Source organism: Delphinus delphis, chromosome 2 (genome assembly GCF_949987515.2).
Source record: "Delphinus delphis chromosome 2, mDelDel1.2, whole genome shotgun sequence".
Taxonomy (NCBI): Eukaryota; Metazoa; Chordata; class Mammalia; order Artiodactyla; family Delphinidae; genus Delphinus; species Delphinus delphis.
Window position 1 is genome coordinate 146050799 of NC_082684.1, and position 17942 is coordinate 146068740.

General features: G+C 38.1%; 1 protein-coding gene across 4 annotated transcripts in view; it reads right to left on the minus strand.

Moving 5' to 3' along the window:
• TEX9 (testis expressed 9) overlaps positions 1–17942 on the minus strand; it is a 216143-nt gene that overhangs the window by 67948 nt on the left and 130253 nt on the right. For 2 of the 4 annotated variants that reach the window (XM_069540484.1, XM_060005923.1), the window contains 2 exons: positions 15106–15333; positions 14913–15004 (listed from right to left, as the gene is read on the minus strand). The exons of the other annotated variants lie outside the window; for them this stretch is intronic. In XM_069540484.1, coding sequence (XP_069396585.1) covers positions 14913–15004; positions 15106–15126 — 113 coding nt within the window. In that variant the 5' untranslated portion in view covers positions 15127–15333. The remainder of the gene's footprint in view (positions 1–14912; positions 15005–15105; positions 15334–17942) is intronic. 4 annotated transcript variants of the gene reach the window in all.

The following is a 17942-nucleotide window of genomic DNA, read 5'->3' on the forward strand; positions in this document are numbered from 1 at the left end:
TTCAAGATGCCTTTACCTGATTTTTCACATTTCCTTAACAAGAACCAATAGAGGTTTCTGGTCAATATAGCAGGCTGAGATAAATCAAAAGGCTATTCTTCTGCTCCAAAACCCATAGAAATCTGGATAAAATACAATGAACGAAATATTGCTAAACTTAAACTTAGGCAGGGAAAATACCCTGGCACTAAAAATAAAGCAGCAACTAAAAATGAGAGCAGTAAACAGGAACAGAAGCCAAAACAGCTTAACAGCTAGAAACTGATGCACATGAGAGAGTCACAAAGGGCTACACCTGTGAACCACATACCACAGAAACACTACCCATAACCTTAGGTGAATGGAAATGAAACTAGAGCCGTGTGTGGAAAAGATTCTCTTGTGAGTAATCAGAGCACACAGGAGTGTACTCCAAGTTCATCTTACCCAGATGGTACAGGGACACTATGCCAAAACTTTAATATAGTAAATTGGATAAGAACCAGTGAAAACTCTGATAAGCTAATAAAGTTAAATGCAAAACCACACTTAGGGATTTACTCATCTAGAACACATGCAACTCTCTCAGAAAGCAAACCCCATTAAAGATGTCCTCACAAAAGTAACAAATTGCATTAAGAAACAAGTGCCTGGACGGGGGGAGGGGGGGAGCAGAGATGGCGGAAGAGTAAGACGCGGCGATCACCTTCCTCCCCACAGAGACACCAGAAATACATCTACACGTGGAACAACTCCTACAGAACACCTACTGAACGCTGGAAGAAGACCTCAGACCTCCCAAAAGGCAAGAAACTCCCCCACGTACCTGGGTAGGGCAAATAAACAGACAAAGGATAGGGACGGGACCTGCACCAGTGGGAGGGAGCTGTGAAGGAGAAAATGTTTCCACACACTAGGAAGCCCCGGGCGGAGACTGTGGGTGGCGGAGGGGGGAAGCTTCGGAGCCGCGGAGGAGAGCACAGCAACGGGTGCAGAGGGTAAAGCAGAGAGATTCCCGCACAGAGGAGCGGTGCCGACCAGCACTCACCAGCCCAAGAGGCTTGTCTGCTCACCCGCCGGGGCGGGCGGGGCTGGGAGCTGAGGCCCGGGCTTCGGTTGGAGCGCAGGGGTTGGCGGCGTGAACACTGCCTGAAAGGGCTAGTGCGCCACGGCTAGCCGGGAGGGAGTCTGGGGAAAAGTCTGGACCTGCCAAAGAGGCAAGAGACTTTTTCTTGCCTCTTTGTTTCCTGGTACGAGAGGAGAGGGGATTAAGAGCGCTGCTTAAAGGAGCTCCAGAGACAGGCACGAGCCGCGGTTAACAGCGCGGACCCCAAAGACGGGCTTGAAGACGCTAAGGCTGCTGCTGCCGCCACCAAGAAGCCTGTGTGCGAGCACAGGTTACTCTCCACACCCCTCTTCCGGGGAGCCTGTGCAGCCCGCCACTGCCAGGGTCCCGGGATCCAGGGACAACTTCCCCGGGAGAACGCACAGCGGGACTCAGGCTGGTGCAACGTCATGCCGGCCTCTGCCGCCGCAGGCTCGCCCAGCATCCGCACCCCTCCTGCTCCCCGTCCTGAGTGAGCCAGAGCCCCCGAAGCAGCTGCTCCTTTAACCCCCGTCCTGTCTGAGCGAACAGAGGCCCTCCGGCGAACTACACGCAGAGGCGGGGCCAAATCCACAGCTGAGCCCTGGGAGCTGTGCGAACAAAGAGGAGAAAGGGAAATCTCTCCCAGCAGCCTCAGAAGCAGCGGATTAAGGCTCCACAATCAACTTGATGTACCCTGCATCTGTGGAATACGTGAATAGACAACGAATCATACCAAATTGAGGAGCTGGAATTTGAGAACAAGATTTATTATTTTTTCCCCTTTTCCTCTTTTTGTGAGCGTGTATGTGTATGCTTCTGTGTGAGATTTTGTCTGTATAGCTTTGCTTTCACCATTTGTCCTAAGCTTCTATCTGTCCGTTTTGTTTTTGTTTTTCTTAAAAAAATTTTTTTTCTTAACAGTTATTTTTTATTTTAATAACTATTTTATTTTATCCCCTTCCTTCCTTCCTTCCTTCCTTCCTTCCTTCCCTCCCTCCATCCCTTCCTTCCTTCTTTTTCTCCCTTTTATTCTGAGCCGTGTGGATGAAATGCTCTTGGTGCTGCAGCCAGGAGTCAGTGCTGTGTCTCTGACGTGGGAGAGACAACTTCAGGACACTGGCCCACAAGAGACCTCCCAGCTCCACACAATATCAAATGGCGAAAATCTCCCAGAGACCTCCACCTCAACACCAGCACCCAGCTTCACTCAACGACCAGCAAGCTACAGTGCTGAACACCCTATACCAAACAACTAGCAAGACAGGAACACAACCCCACCCATTAGCAGAGAGGCTGCCTAAAATCATAATAAGTCCACAGACACCCCAAAACACACCACCAGACATGGACCTGCCCACCAGAAAGACAAGATCCAGCATCATCCACCAGAACACAGGCACCAGTCCCCTCCACCAGGAAGCCTACACAACCCACTGAACCAACTTTAGCCACTGGGGACAGACACCAAAAACAATGGGAAATACAAACCTGCAGCCTGCAAAAAGGAGACCCCAAACACAGTAAGATAAGCTAAATGAGAAGACAGAAAAACACACAGCAGATGAAGGAGCAAGATAAAAACCCATCAGACCTAACAAATGAACAGGAAATAGGCAGTCTACCTGAAAAAGAATTCAGAATAATGATAGTAAAGATGATCCAAAATCTTGGAAATAGAATAAATTCAAGAAACATTTAACAAGGACCTAAAAGAACTAAAGATGAAACAAGCAACGATAAACAACACAATAAATGAAAGTAAAAATACTCTAGATGGGATCAATAGCAGAATAACTGAGGCAGAAGAACGGATAAGTGACTTGGAAGATAAAATAGTGGAAATAACTACTGCAGAGAAGAATAAAGAAAAAAGAATGAAAAGAACTGAGGACAGTCTCAGAGACCTCTGGGACAACATTAAACGCACCAACATTCGAAGTATAGAGGTTCCAGAAGAAGAAGAGAAAAAGAAAGGGACTGAGAAAATATTTGAAGAGATTATAGTTGAAAACTTCCCTAATATGGGAAGGGAAATAGGTAATCAAGTCCAGGAAGCACAGACAGTCCCATACAGGATAAATCCAAGGAGAAACATGCCAAGACACATATTAATCAAGCTGTCAAAAATTAAATACAAAGACAACATATTAAAAGCAGCAAGGGAAAAACAACAAATAACACACAAGGGAATCCCCATAAGGTTAACAACTGATCTTTCAGCAGAAACTCTGCAAGGCAGAAGGGACTGGCAGGACATATTTAAAGTGATGAAGGAGAAAAACCTACAACCAAGATTACTCTACCCAGCAAGGATCTCATTCAGATTTGATGGAGAAATTAAAACCTTTACAGGCAAGCAAAAGCTGAGAGAGTTCAGCAGCACCAAACCAGCTTTACAACAAATGCTAAAGGAACTTCTCTAGGCAAGAAACACAAGAGAAGGAAAAGACCTACAATAACAAACCCAAAACAATTAAGGAAATGGGAATAGGAACATACATATCGATAATTACCTTAAATGTAAATGGATTAAATGCTCCCACCAAAAGACACAGACTGGCTGAATGGATACAAAAACAAGACCTATATATACGCTGTCTACAAGAGACACACTTCAGACCTAGGGACACATACAGAATGAAAGTGAGGGAATGGAAAAAGATATTCCATGCAAATGGAAATCAAAAGAAAGCTGGAGTAGCAATTCTCGTATCAGACAAAACAGACTTTAAAATAAAGACTATTACAAGAGACAAAGAAGGAGACTACATAATGATCAAGGGATCGATCCAAGAAGAAGATATAACAATTGTAAATATTTATGCACCCAACATAGAAACACCTCAGTACATAAGGCAAATACTAACTGCCATAAAAGGGGAAATCGACAGTAACACATTCATAGTAGGGGACTTTAACACCCCACTTTCACCAATGGACAGATCATCCAAAACGAAAATAAATAAGGAAACACAAGCTTTAAATGATACATTAAACAAGATGGACTTAATTGATATTTATAGGACATTCCTTCCAAAAACAACAGAATACACATTTTTCTCAAGTGCTCATGGAACATTCCCCAGGATAAATCACATCTTGGGTCACAAATAAAGCCTTGGTAAATTTAGGAAAATTGAAATTGTATCAAGTATCTTTTCCGTGCACAATGCGATGAGACTAGATATCAAAAACAGGAAAAGATCTGTAAAAAATACAAACACGTGGAGGCTAAACAATACACTACTTAATAACGAAGTGATCACTGAAGAAATCAAAGAGGAAATAAAAAAATACCTAGAAACAAATGACAATGGAGACACGACAACCCAAACCTATGGGATGCGGCAAAAGCAGTTCTAAGAGGGAGGTTTATAGCAATACAATCCTACCTTAAGAAACAGGAAACATCTCGAATAAACAACCTAACCTTCCAGCTAAAGCAATTAGAGAAAGAACAAAAAAACCCCAAAGTTAACAGAAGGAAAGAAATCATAAACATCAGATCAGAAATAAATGAAAAAGAAATGAAGAAAACAATAGCAAAGATCAATAAAGCTAAAAGCTGGTTCTTTGAGAAGATAAACAAAATTGATAAACCATTAGCCAGACTCATCAAGAAAAAAAGGGAGAAGACTCAAATCAATAGAATTAGAAATGAAAAAGGAGAAGTAACATCTGACACTGCAGAAATACAAAAGATCATGAGAGATTACTACAAGCAACTCTATGCCAATAAAATGGACAACCTGGAAGAAATGGACAAATTCTTAGAAATGCACAACCTGCCAAGACTGAATCAGGAAGAAATAGAAAATATGAACAGACCAATCACAAGCACTGAAATTGAAACTGTGATTAAAAATCTTCCAACAAACAAAAGCCCAGGACCAGATGGCTTCACAGGTGAATTCTATCAAACATTTAGAGAAGAGCTAACACCCATCCTTCTCAAACTCTTCCAAAATATAGCAGAGGGAGGAACACTCCCAAACTCATTCTATGAGGCCACCACCATCCTGATACCAAAACCAGACAAGGATGTCACAAAGAAAGAAAACTACAGGCCAATATCACTGATGAACATTGATGCAAAAATCCTCAACAAAATACTAGCAAACAGAATCCAACAACACATTAAAAGGATCATACACCATGATCAAGTGGGGTTCATTCCAGGAATACAAGGATTCTTCAATATATGCAAATCAATCAACGTGATACACCATATTGACAAATTTAAGGGGAAAAACCATATGATCATCTCAATAGATGCAGAGAAAGCTTTCGACAAAATTCAACACCCATTTATGATAAAAACCCTCCAGAAAGTAGGCATAGAGGGAACTTTCCTCAACATAATAAAGGCCATATATGACAAACCCACAGCCAACATCGTCCTCAATACTGAAAAACTGAAAGCATTTCCACTAAGATCAGGAACAAGACAAGATTGCCCACTCTCCCCACTCTTATTCAACATAATTTTGGAAGTTTTAGCAACAGCAATCAGAGAAGAAAAGGAAATAAAAGGAATCCAAATCGGAAAAGAAGAAGTAAAGCTGTCAGTGTTTGCAGATGACAAGATACTATACATAGAGAATCGTAAAGATGCTACCAGAAAACAATTAGAGTTAATCAATGAATTTGGTAAAGTAGCAGGATACAAAATTAATGCACAGAAATCTCTGGCATTCCTATACACTAATGATGAAAAATCTGACAGTGAAATCAGGAAAACACTCCCGTTTACCAATGCAACAAGAAGAATAAAATATCTACGAATAAACCTACCTAAGGAGACAAAAGACCTGTATGCAGAAAATTATACTGATATAAGAAACTAAAGATGATACAAATAGATGGAGAGATATACCATGTTCTTGGATTGGAAGAATCAACATTGTGAAAATGACTCTACTACCCAAAGCAATCTACAGATTCAATGCAATCCCTTTCAAACTACCAGTGGCATTTTTCACAGAACTAGAACAAAAAATTTCACAATTTGTATGGAAACACAAAAGACCCCGAGTAGCCAAAGCAATCTTGAGAACGAAAAACGGAGCTGGAGAAATCAGGCTCCCTGACTTCAGATTATACTACAAAACTACAGCAATCAAGACAGTATGGTACTGGCACAAAAACAGAAATATAGATCAACGGAACAGGATAGAAAGCCCAGAGATAAACCCATGCACATATGGTCACCTTATCTTTGATAAAGGAGGCAGGAATGTACAGTGGAGAAAGGACAGCCTCTTCAATAAGTGGTGCTGGGAAAACTGCACACCTACATGTAAAAGTATGAGATTAGAACACTCCCTAACACCATACACAAAAATAAGCTCAAAATGAATTAAAGACCTAAATGTAAGGCCAGAAACTATCAAACTCTTAGAGGAAAACATAGGTGGAACACTCTATGACATAAATCACAGCAAGATCCTTTTTGACCCACCTCCTAGAGAAATGGAAATAAAAACAAAAATAAACAAATGGGACCTAATGAAACTTCAAAGCTTTTGCACAGCAAAGGAAACCATAAACAAGACCAAAAGACAACCCTCAGAATGGGAGAAAATATTTGCAAATGAAGCAAGTGACAAAGGATTAATCTCTAAAATTTGCAAGCAGCTCATACAGCTCAATAATAAAAAAAACAAACAACCCAATCCAAAAATGGGCAGAAGACCTAAATAGACATTTCTCCAAAGAAAATACACAGATTGCCAGAAAACAAATGAACGAATGCTCAACATCATTAATTATTAGAGTAATGCAAATCAAAACTACAATGAGATATCATCTCACACGGTCAGAATGGCCATCATCAAAAAATCTAGAAACAATAAATGCTGGAGAGGGTGTGGAGAAAAGGGAACACTCTTGCACTGCTGGTGGGAATGTGAATTGGTACAGCCACTATGGAGAACAGTATGGAGGTTCCTTAAAAAACTACAAATAGAACTACCATATGACCCAGCAATCCCACTACTGGGCATATACCCTGAGAAAACCATAATTCAAAAAAAGTCATGTACCAAAATGTTCATTGCAGCTCTATTTTCAATAGCCTGGAGATGGAAACAACCTCAGTGTCCATCATCAGATGATGGATAAAGAAGGTGTGGCACATATATACAATGGAATATTACTCAGCCATAAAAAGAAACGAAATTGAGTTATTTGTAGTGAGGTGGATGCACCTACTGTCATACAGAGTGAAGTAAGTCAGAAAGAGAATGACAAATACCGTATGCTAACACATATATATGGAACCTAAGAAAAAAAATGTCATAAACAACCTAGGGGTAAGACGGGAATAAAGACACAGACCTACTAGAGAATGGACTTGAGGATATGGGGACGGGGAACGGTAAGCTGTGACAAAGTGAGAGAGTGGCATGGACATATATACGCTACCAAACGTAAAATAGATAGCTAGTGGGAAGCAGCCACATAGCACAGGGAGATCAGCTTGGTGCTTTGTGACCACCTGGATGGGTGGGATAGGGAAGGTGGGAGGGAGGGAGACGCAAGAGGGAGGAGATATGGGAACATATGTATAACTGATTCACTTTGTTATAAAGCAGAAACTGACACACCATTGTAAAGCAATTAAACTCCAATAAAGATGTAAAAAAAAAAAAAGAAACAAGTGCCCAGGAGGGACAATCAACAGATTATTTCTTTCCTTCTACTAACTTTGGGTTTTGTTTGTTCTTCTATTTCTAATTCCTTTAGGTGTAAGGTTAGGTTGTTTATTTGAGATTTTGTTTTGTTTCCTGAGGCAGGCTTGTATCGCTATAAAGTTCTGTCTCAAAACTGCTTTTGCTGTATCCCATACAATTTGGATTGCTGTGTTTTCATTTTCTTTTGTCTCCAGCTATTTTCTGATTTCCTCCTTGATTTCTGCAGTGATCCACTGGTTTAGTAGCATATTTTTTAGCCTCCACATGTTTGTGTTTTTTGCAGTTTTTTTCTTCTAGGTGATTTCTAATCTCATAGTACTGTAATTGGAAAAGATGCTTGATATGATTTCAATTTACTTAAACTTACTAAGACTTGTTTTTTGGGCTAGCATGTGATCTTGAAAAGAATGTGTATTCTGCTGCCTTTGAATAGAATACTATGTGTTCTGTTTGGTCTAACGTGTCATTTAAGGCCAGTGTTTCCTCATTGATTTTTCTGTCTGAACGATCTGTCCATTGATGTAAGTGGGGTGTTAAAGTTCCCTACTATTATTGTGTTACTGTCCTTCATTTCTGTTGTCATTTGCATTATGTATTTAGATACTCCTATGTTGAGTGCATATATATTTACAATTGTTATATATTTTTCTTCGATTGATCCATAATCATTATACTACAAAGCTACAGTAGCCAAAACAGTATGGTACTGGAACAAAAGCAGACACAGAGATCAATGGAACAGAATAGTGAACCCAGAAACAAACCCACGTTTATATGGGCAATTAATCTATGACAAAGGAAGCAAAAATATAAATGAGGAAAAGACAGTCTTTCAATAAGTGGTGCTGGGAAGACTGGACTGCTACATGTAAAAGAATGAAGTTAGAACTTTTTTTCACACCATATTCAAAAATAAACTCAAAATGGATTAAAGACTTAAATGTAAGACCATAAAGCATAAAACTCCAGAAGAAAACAGAGGCAGAACACTCTGACATAAACCACAGCAGTATTTTTTGGATCTGTCTCCTAAGGCAGAGGAAACTAACTAACTAAATAAATAATAGGACCTAATTAAATTGGAAAGGAAAGTAAAGGAAAGGAAAAGAAAGCATTGACAGGGCTTCCGTGGTGGCGCAGTGGTTGAGAGTCTGTGTGCCGATGCAGGGGACACGGGTTCGTGCCCCGGTCCGGGAAGATCCCACATGCCGCGGAGCGGCTAGGCCCGTGAGCCATGGCCACTGAGCCTGCGCGTCTGGAGCCTGTGGTCCGCAACGGGAGAGGCCACAACAGTGAGAGGCCCGTGTACCGCAAATAAATAAATAAATAAATAAGAAAGCATTGACAAAATGAAAAGACAATCTACTGAATGGGAGAAAATATTTGCAAATGATATGACCAACCAGGGTTTAATGCCCAAACTATATAAATAGCTCATACTAGTCAATATCAAAAAAACAAATAACCTGGTTAAAAAATGGGCAGAAGACCTGAATAGACATTTTCCCAAAGAAGAATATAGATGGCCAACTGGCACATGAAATGCTCAACACTGTTAATCATCAGAGAAATGCAAAGCAAAACTAGAATAAGATATCACCTCACACCTGTCAGAATGGCTATCATCAAAAAGACCACAAATAACAAATGTTGGCAAGGATGTGGAGAAAAGGGAACCCTTGTGCACTGTTGGTGGGAACGTAAATTGGTGCAGCCACTGTGGAAAACAGTATGGCAGTTTCTCAAAAACTTAAAGATATAACTACCATATGACCCAGTAATTCCACTCCTGGATATATAGCCAAAGAAAATGAAAACACTACTCTGAAGAGATATATGCACCCCAATGTTCATAGCAGCATTATTTATAATAGCCAAGATATGGAAGCAACCTACATGTTCATCAACAGATGAATGGATAAAGAAGACGTGATATATATATATATATCTGCATACATACCATGGAATACTATTCAGTTATAAAAAAGAATGAAATTTTGCCATTTACAACAACATGAATGGACCTGGAGGGTATTATGCTTAATGAAATAAGTCAGAGAAAGACAAATACTCTGTTATCACTTATGTGTGGAATCTAAAAAATGAAGCAAATAATGAATATAACAAAACAGAAACAGACCCATATATGTAGAGAACAAACAAGTGGTTACCAATGGAGAGAGGGAAGGGGGGAGGAGTACAATAGGGTTAAAGGATTAAGAGATACAAACTACTATGTATAAAATAAATAAGATACAAGGATATATTGTACAGCACAGGAAATATAGCCATTATTTTATAATAACTTTAAATGGAGTATAATCTATAAAAGTTTTGAATCACTATGCTGTATACCCAAAAATGGTATAATATTGTAAATCAAGTATACTGCAACAAAACAAAAAGAAAAATGACAAATATTTGAAACTTGAAGAATATAGCAATAAACATAAAACAAAAGACAATACTTTTTTTAAAAAGAGATAATGCTGAGAATGTTCCAGAAATGAATATAGGGAGCTCAAGCAGAATTAAGAAAAAAAATCCACACCTGTACACATCATAGTGAAACTGCAGAACTTCAAAGACAAGGAGAATGTTCTTTAAACTACAAACCAAATATTTAAAAAGAAGAGAGAAAAATAGTCTACCAGCATGACTATCTTAAATGCTGGCAGTAGATGCCTTATCAATATCTCTAGATTCCAATGGACAATGAAATGGTATCTTTAATGGACCACTGGGAGGTGGGGGGGCAGGGACTAGCCATTTCAAGTTCTATATTCAGCTAAACTATCTTTGAAGAATAAGTGCAAAGTAACAAAATTTTCGGGTAAGACTGGAGAATTTAAGACTCCAATTTTCATACAGAGAAGTACTGAATGGTCTATGCTTCAGAAAAGAGGAAATTGAACCTCGAAAAAAAATGCAAAGAAATGAGAAAACATGATGATAAATCTAAATTAGTACAGAATACGAAAATAACAGGTAAGGTATTCAAAGCAAAGGGGAAATAAGTATTATATAACTTGACAAATGAGGGAAACCAAGTTAAAACATTCTAAGGTCTTTCCAAACCAGTAAAGGAAAAATAAAGACATAATGAAAACTCATTCAACCAACAAAAGACAGAAAAAAAAACAAAGAAAAGGCATAAATAGAAAAAAAAAATTAGATGGCCCAAACAACTTCAAATTAATAAACAAAATAATATAAATAAATTCACTCATTAGAAGGCAGAAATTACCAGAAAATATAAAAGAAATGCTCTTAATAAAGCTAAATGACATAAAAAGTTTGAGAATAAAGGAATGAGAAAAGATATAACAGACACTACATAATAATGAAAGGAATTATTCATCAAGAGGATTTAAATAAATCAAATAATATAGCCCCCAAACAAAACTGGACACAATTATAAGGAGAAATTTTTAAATCATAATTATAGCCGATTTCAGTACATCTCTAACAGAAACCAATACAGGTACTAGGAAAAAAAATGGTGATGATACTGATGTTATGGACAGCAATATTAACTAGCTTGATCTAAGATATGAGTCAACAAATAGTGAATACACTTTCTATCAAAGAACACACAGAATATTTACAAAAATTCAACACATTACCTGGTCACCACTAAGTTTCAAAACATTTTTGAAAATCAATATTATATACATTCTCTGACCATAGTACAATTAAAAATAAATTATAAAATAACAAAAATAAAACAAACAAGCAAACAAACGGATGCTTGGGAACTACAAAAACACACTCCTAAAATAATCACTATGAAAAATCATAAAATATTTAAAACTAAATAACCACAAAAGAAATATATATATCAAAACAGATACTGAAATACCGATAAGCTGTGGTTGGAGAGAAATATACAGAAATTAAATGTATGTATGAAAAAATAAGAAAAACGAAACTAAAAAAAAGAAGAAATAAATCCACCATTAGAAGAGAGAGAAATAATAGAGATAAGACTAATCAAAAAAAAAATTTAATCACATAGATTAGCAATAAAACCAAAAGCTAATTCTGTGAAAAGACCAATAAAACATATACACCTTCCAGCAAGACTGACAGAAAAGTCCCCAAAAGAAGGTGTGTATAAGGTTACAGATACAGTCAAAACTTAAAACGTAAGAGAATAATTAGAATAAATGTATGTTAATACATTTTAAAACATACATGAAGTGGACACTTTTCCAGAAAACTAGAAAATAACCAAAATTTATTCTGGAAGCAAAAATTATTAAAGAAACTGCATTCACAGGCAAAAAAAAAAAAAACCCACACTAGACTCAGTTTCACAATTTTAATCAAAGGGCAGATGATCCCTGATTACAAGAAGCTTCCAAGAACAGACTAAAACAAAAAAGGAAAACTATTCAACTTATTTTATGTGGCTAGGATAATAATCACATCAAAATCAGAAAGGCAAAGAACTAGAAAAAAGTGCAAGACCAATTTCATTTCTTTTTATAGCTGAAAAAAAACCTCCATAAAATTAAAGCAATCTAATCCAAGGGACTTTAAAAGAAAACAAGAAATCTGCCTTTGTAGTTCAGTATGTTAAAACATTAAATGAGGGGGTGAAAAAAATTTCATTGCCTAAATAAATTTGGGGGGAAAAAGCTTTGTTAAAATTTAACATTCATTCAAAATACAAATTAAGGGTATAATACTGCATATCAGCTATCCTTGATGAAAAAATAATTAAGGGAAATGGCGTCCTTAAGCCTGATTAAAAAAAAAATACCAAAACGCTACAGCAAACCTCAAATGTAGTGATAAATTATTAAAAGTGGGCTCCTGAAAATCGTAACTAAGATAAAAATGCTTACCATTACTTTTTCTATTTCATATTGCACTGGAAGTTCTAACCAGATCAAGAAAAAGAATGTAGAAGAAATTGTAAAGGGACAAAACTATCACAATTTGCATATGATATAACTGTCTTTATAAAAAACTCAACGGACTCTGCAGAATAAGAGAGTTCAGCAGAGCTGACAATCTATATAAATATAGGTCTAGGATCAACATACAAAAATCAGTAATGTTTCTATACTTATAACCAATTAGAAAATGTAGTAGAAAAAGAGCCATTCATTATAGCAAGAAAAAACTATAAGGTACCTTGAAAAAATTGTACATGCAAGACTCTTATGTAGTAATATGATAAAATATTATTAATGAATACCCAAAACACCCACATGTAAATAGAGATATATCACATTCGTAGAAGGGCAGATTCAACAGCATAAAGATGTCAGTTCTCTGCAAATTAATCTATAAATCCAATGTAATTATTATTTATGGGCAAGAAGTTTGGGGGAAGGCTTGCCCTTCCAGTTATCAAGATCAATTAAACCAGATGTCACGTAATCTTATTGTTTAGCTCTCTAGTTTTATGATATACGCACAAGACTTGGAATATCTATTGACTTGAGTGATCAGCATATTCCTTGGTTTACTGTCTCATATAGTGATTATTTCCTCCAACTATTTGACAGGAGCTGATTGTAAAAGATTCTGCATTGGGATCCCTGGAAAGTGCTGTGTTCAGTTGATTAAAACAACATCCCCATATGCTTACCACCAAGACAACATGTGGCAAAATACTCTGTTATGAACTCATAGTCTTGCCTATAAGGATGGCCAGACATTTCATCCTTGCGCATAGTGCTGAGTGATCACAAGTTTCAAGCAGTGCCTGGGAGCTACTCTGTTCAAACGCCTCAGATTTGCACACCTCGGAGTGCATATAACAGAACAAGTAACAAGTGGGAGCCTTTACCACAAAACTTTTGCTAAAATCGAATAGTTACTACAGATGCCTGACTTTGATCAGGAGCATATCCTTAATGAAGGGCCAGATGCAAATAGATCTTTAAATAACCAAATGAATTAACCTAATCAGTGCATGTATTTAGTGCTGTCTCGTGCATGGTAAAGAAAACAAATGTTTTGGGTTGAAAACAGCTGATTCAGAGCTGTATATGAACAACAGATCCACTGATTAAGTACATTCATACTTGAATAACAGGCCCATTTCATCAAGCAGTGGAAGATCATTATGTTTCTACATGCAAGTTGACACATGTCTAGTTTATCTAAAGAAAGGACACTTCAGTTTTAACTCTAAACATGCTTTAATTTTAAGTACAGATTATTTGGTAACTCTATGTTAAACCATTTGAGGAACTGCCAGAATGTTTCCCAAGTTTTAAATTAAATTACTTTAAATTAAAAGGGTGAATTTTTTAAATATTTTTTTTTGATAAGGGTATATACGAGGGCAAATAAAAGACATGGTCTCTGACCTTGTGGAACTAACAGTCCAGTGGAGGAAACAGAACAAAATGTAAACTAACAAATGAATTTACTGTAACAAGTTATGCTAATTGCAACGAAACTTTAATCACACAATTAAAAAAGAGTAATGGGGAGCCTACTTATCATAGTCAAGAAAGGCCACTCTGGTAGGCAAAAAGGAGAGATGTCAAGATCATACAAGAGGTAGGAGCCAGGTGTGACAGAGCTTTTGAAGTGCAACTGGAAACCACTGCAAAGTTTTAGACGAGGGAGTGACAAGATCAAATTAAAAGATGACTCTGACATCTGCATGAAAACCGGGGGATGAAGAGTGGAGTGGTCCAAGAATGAAAGCACGTGTTGTCAGGATAGCTCTAATTACACTGGCAGCAGATAAGGAAGAGAAATCCTCCCAACACCACCAAATGTGGATGAGAACGGTAATTCCAAATGCCCTGAGAAACATGCTTTCAGTTTAGAAACCAAACCTAAAAGAAATTTACATACGTAAACTCTAGGAACTTGAAATTAAGTAGAATTCCTTTAAGTAGAAACTGAACTATTCGTGGCAATTCCTGCTATCCAAACTACTTTTAGCGGTATCATCTCGCTGACGAACAGGTTTATTCACTTGGGTTAAATTTTCGCCCACTTTCAACAGCTACGAGGCCGCAGCTCAAGTTAAAAAGAAGGGCAAGCGAACGGGATGATAAACTGCTGGACAGTGAATGGTCCCAAAGATCCAGTCAGTCACCAGGAAAAGTATTTGTAAGCAGCCTCATTTAAGTGAAAGAAAAAAGGAAAAGCTGAACCGCCAAATTTCTTACTTATATTCTTCCTCCTTGGCGAGGAGGTCCCGACGAGGTGTGGCAGGTTGCTGAACGCGTGGTGGAAGCGGAGTCCCTGAAACGCCCCGTCTCTGTAAAAGAGACACTTTCAGACCCAAAGTTAGATGAATTCCGGTGTCCGCAGGGCCGCCCGAAACCTAGCTGCTACCCAGCCGTGTAGAGTTGAACTAACCTTAAAACTTCGCCCCGCCATCTTTCGCGGCCGCGACGCCGTTACCGAGGCAACGACGCAACTTCCCGCGAGAGTTACGACAACACGGGCGGCTCCAGCCCGGGGGGCGATTCTGTCCACGCCCCTACTGTTGGCAGAAAATAGCGCGAGGCTGCGGCGGGGCTGAGAACTGGGGAGTGGGCCCTGTTGCCTTTCCGCTCCTCGCCGGTAAGGCTAACGTCTGTCCTGCTGCAAGAACAGAAGAAGCCGAAGTAGTGCGTTGATTTATAAATTCTTAAGTTGGCAATGGAGGGCTTTCAACCAAGGAAGACAGGTCCATTTCTAATACTCAGTAGGAAGCAAGCTAGTAAAGCTCCTCCTCCGTTGTGGTTTTTCCAAACTAAGTGGCCAATTTGACCTCCAGCTGTTTTGTTTAAAATGAACTATTTAGTGGGATTCCAAGTTCTGACTTAGCACATTTATTTATAGCATGGTTAAAAGCTCAGGCTCTCAAGGCAGTCGTCTAAATTCATGTCCTGGGTCTGCCACTTATTAGCTTGGGCAAATCATTATCTCCGCTACTTCATCCGTGAAGTGGGGGTAAGAATAGTGCCCATCTCACAGAGTTACTATGAGGGATAAGTGCATTTGTGCTTAGGATTGTGCCCGGAACACAGTAAGCAGTCAAAAATTCCAGTTTTTTTTTTAATTAACTTGGGAATCCAAGAAATAAACTTCACATTTAAGGTCAACTGATCTTCAACGAAGGTAGCAAGACCATTCAATGGGGAAAAGAATAGTCTTTTCAACAAGTGGTACTGGGTTAAGTGGATGTCAACATGTAAACGAATGAAGTTGGACCCTTATCTCACACCATGTACAAAAATCAACTCAGCATGGATCAAAGGCCTAACCTCAAGAGCTAAAACCATAAAGCTCTTTAAAGAAAACAGGTATAAATATTCATGAATTAGGTGATGATTTCTTAGAAATGACACCACAAACACAAGCAAAGAAAGAAAAATCAATAAACTAGACATCATCAAAATTAAAAACATTTCATTTTAAAGGATACCATAAATAAAGTGAAAAGACAAACCACAGAAAGGGACGTAAATTTTGCAAATCTTTTATTTAATAAGAGACCTGTCTAGAATATATAAAAGAGCTATTTTTAAAAGGGCAAGTATCCTGCATAGGCATTCCTTCAAAAAAGATATAGCCAAAAAGGACATGAAAAGGTGTTCAAAATCACTAGTCTTCAGGGAAGTGTAATTCAAATCATAATGAGATACCACTTCACACCAGCTAAGATAACTATAATAAAAAAAGATGGACAATAACAAGTGTTGGAGAAAATGTGGAGAAATTCAAATCTTCAAACACTGTTGGTAGGAATACAAAATTGTGCAGCCACTGTGGAAAACAGTCTGGCAGTTTCTCAAAAGTTCACACATAAAGTTACCACATGATCCAGCAACCCACTCCTAGCTATATACCCAAGAGAAATGAAAACATATACCCTCACAAAAAGTTGTACACAAATGTTTACTGCAGGAAAGACAAAAAGTGGAAATGACTCAAATGATAATAAACTGATTAATAGGTAAATAAAAAGTAGTATATTGGTACAATGGAATATTATTCAGCACCAGAAAGGAATGAAGTACTGATTCATACCACAATATGGATGAACCTTGAAAATATGCTATATGAAAGAAGCAATTCACAAAAAAACATATCATATGATTCCATTCTAATAGGACCACATATTATATGAAATGTCCAGAATAGGCAAATCTATAGAGACAGAAAGTAGTTCAGTGGTTGCCTAGCCCTGGCAGATGATGGGGGGTTGACTAAAGGGTTGCAAGATTTTTTTGGTGGGGGAGGGGTAATAAAAATGTTCTAAAATTGATTGTGCTGATGCTTGCACAACTCTGTGACTATACTAAAACCAATTAATAGTACACTTTATATGGGTGAATGGTGGATATGTGAAATACATCACTCAAGTTGTTAAAACATTAAAAATAAATTATTAAAATTAAAAAGTCAAAAGATGGGAAAAGTTATGCCATACTAACACTAATCAAAAGAAAGCTGGAGTAGCTACATTAATTTCAAACAAAGTGATTTCAGAACCAGAAAAACTGTCAGGGATAAGGAGGAGCACTACATAATGATAAAGAGGTCAACTCTCCAAGGAGATATAACGGTCCTTAATGTGTATGAACCAAAAAGTTGAGTGTCAAAATGCACGAGGCAAAAACTAATAGGAGTGCAAAGAGATATAGAAAAATGCACAAATACATTGGGAAACATCAACACCCCATTTTCAGTAGTTGATAGTTCAGGCAGGCAGAAAATCAGTAAGGATATAATTGCCCTAAACAGCATTATCAATCTGATCTAATTGACATTTAGAGAATACTCCATCCAACAACAGCAGAATACACATCCTTCTCAAGGTCACACAGAACATTTACCAAGAGAGACTATCCGGGCCCCGAAATGCACATTAATAAATTTAAAAGTATAGAAATCATATTCGTTCCCTAGAATTGCTGTAAGAAAGTACCACAAACTGGGTGGCTTAAAACAAAAGAAATTTATTGTTTCACAGTCTGGAGACTGGAAGTCCAAAATCAGGGTGTTGGCAGGGCCATGCCCCCTTTGAAACCTGTAGGGGAGAATCCTTCCTTGCATCTTCCTAGCTTCTGGTGGTGGCTGTCACTCCTTGGCATTCCTTGGCTTGTAGCTGCATCATTCCACTCTCTGCCTCTGTAATCACACAGCATTCTCCCTATGTGTGTTTGTCTTCACATCGCATTTCTTCCAGTCATACTGGATTAGGA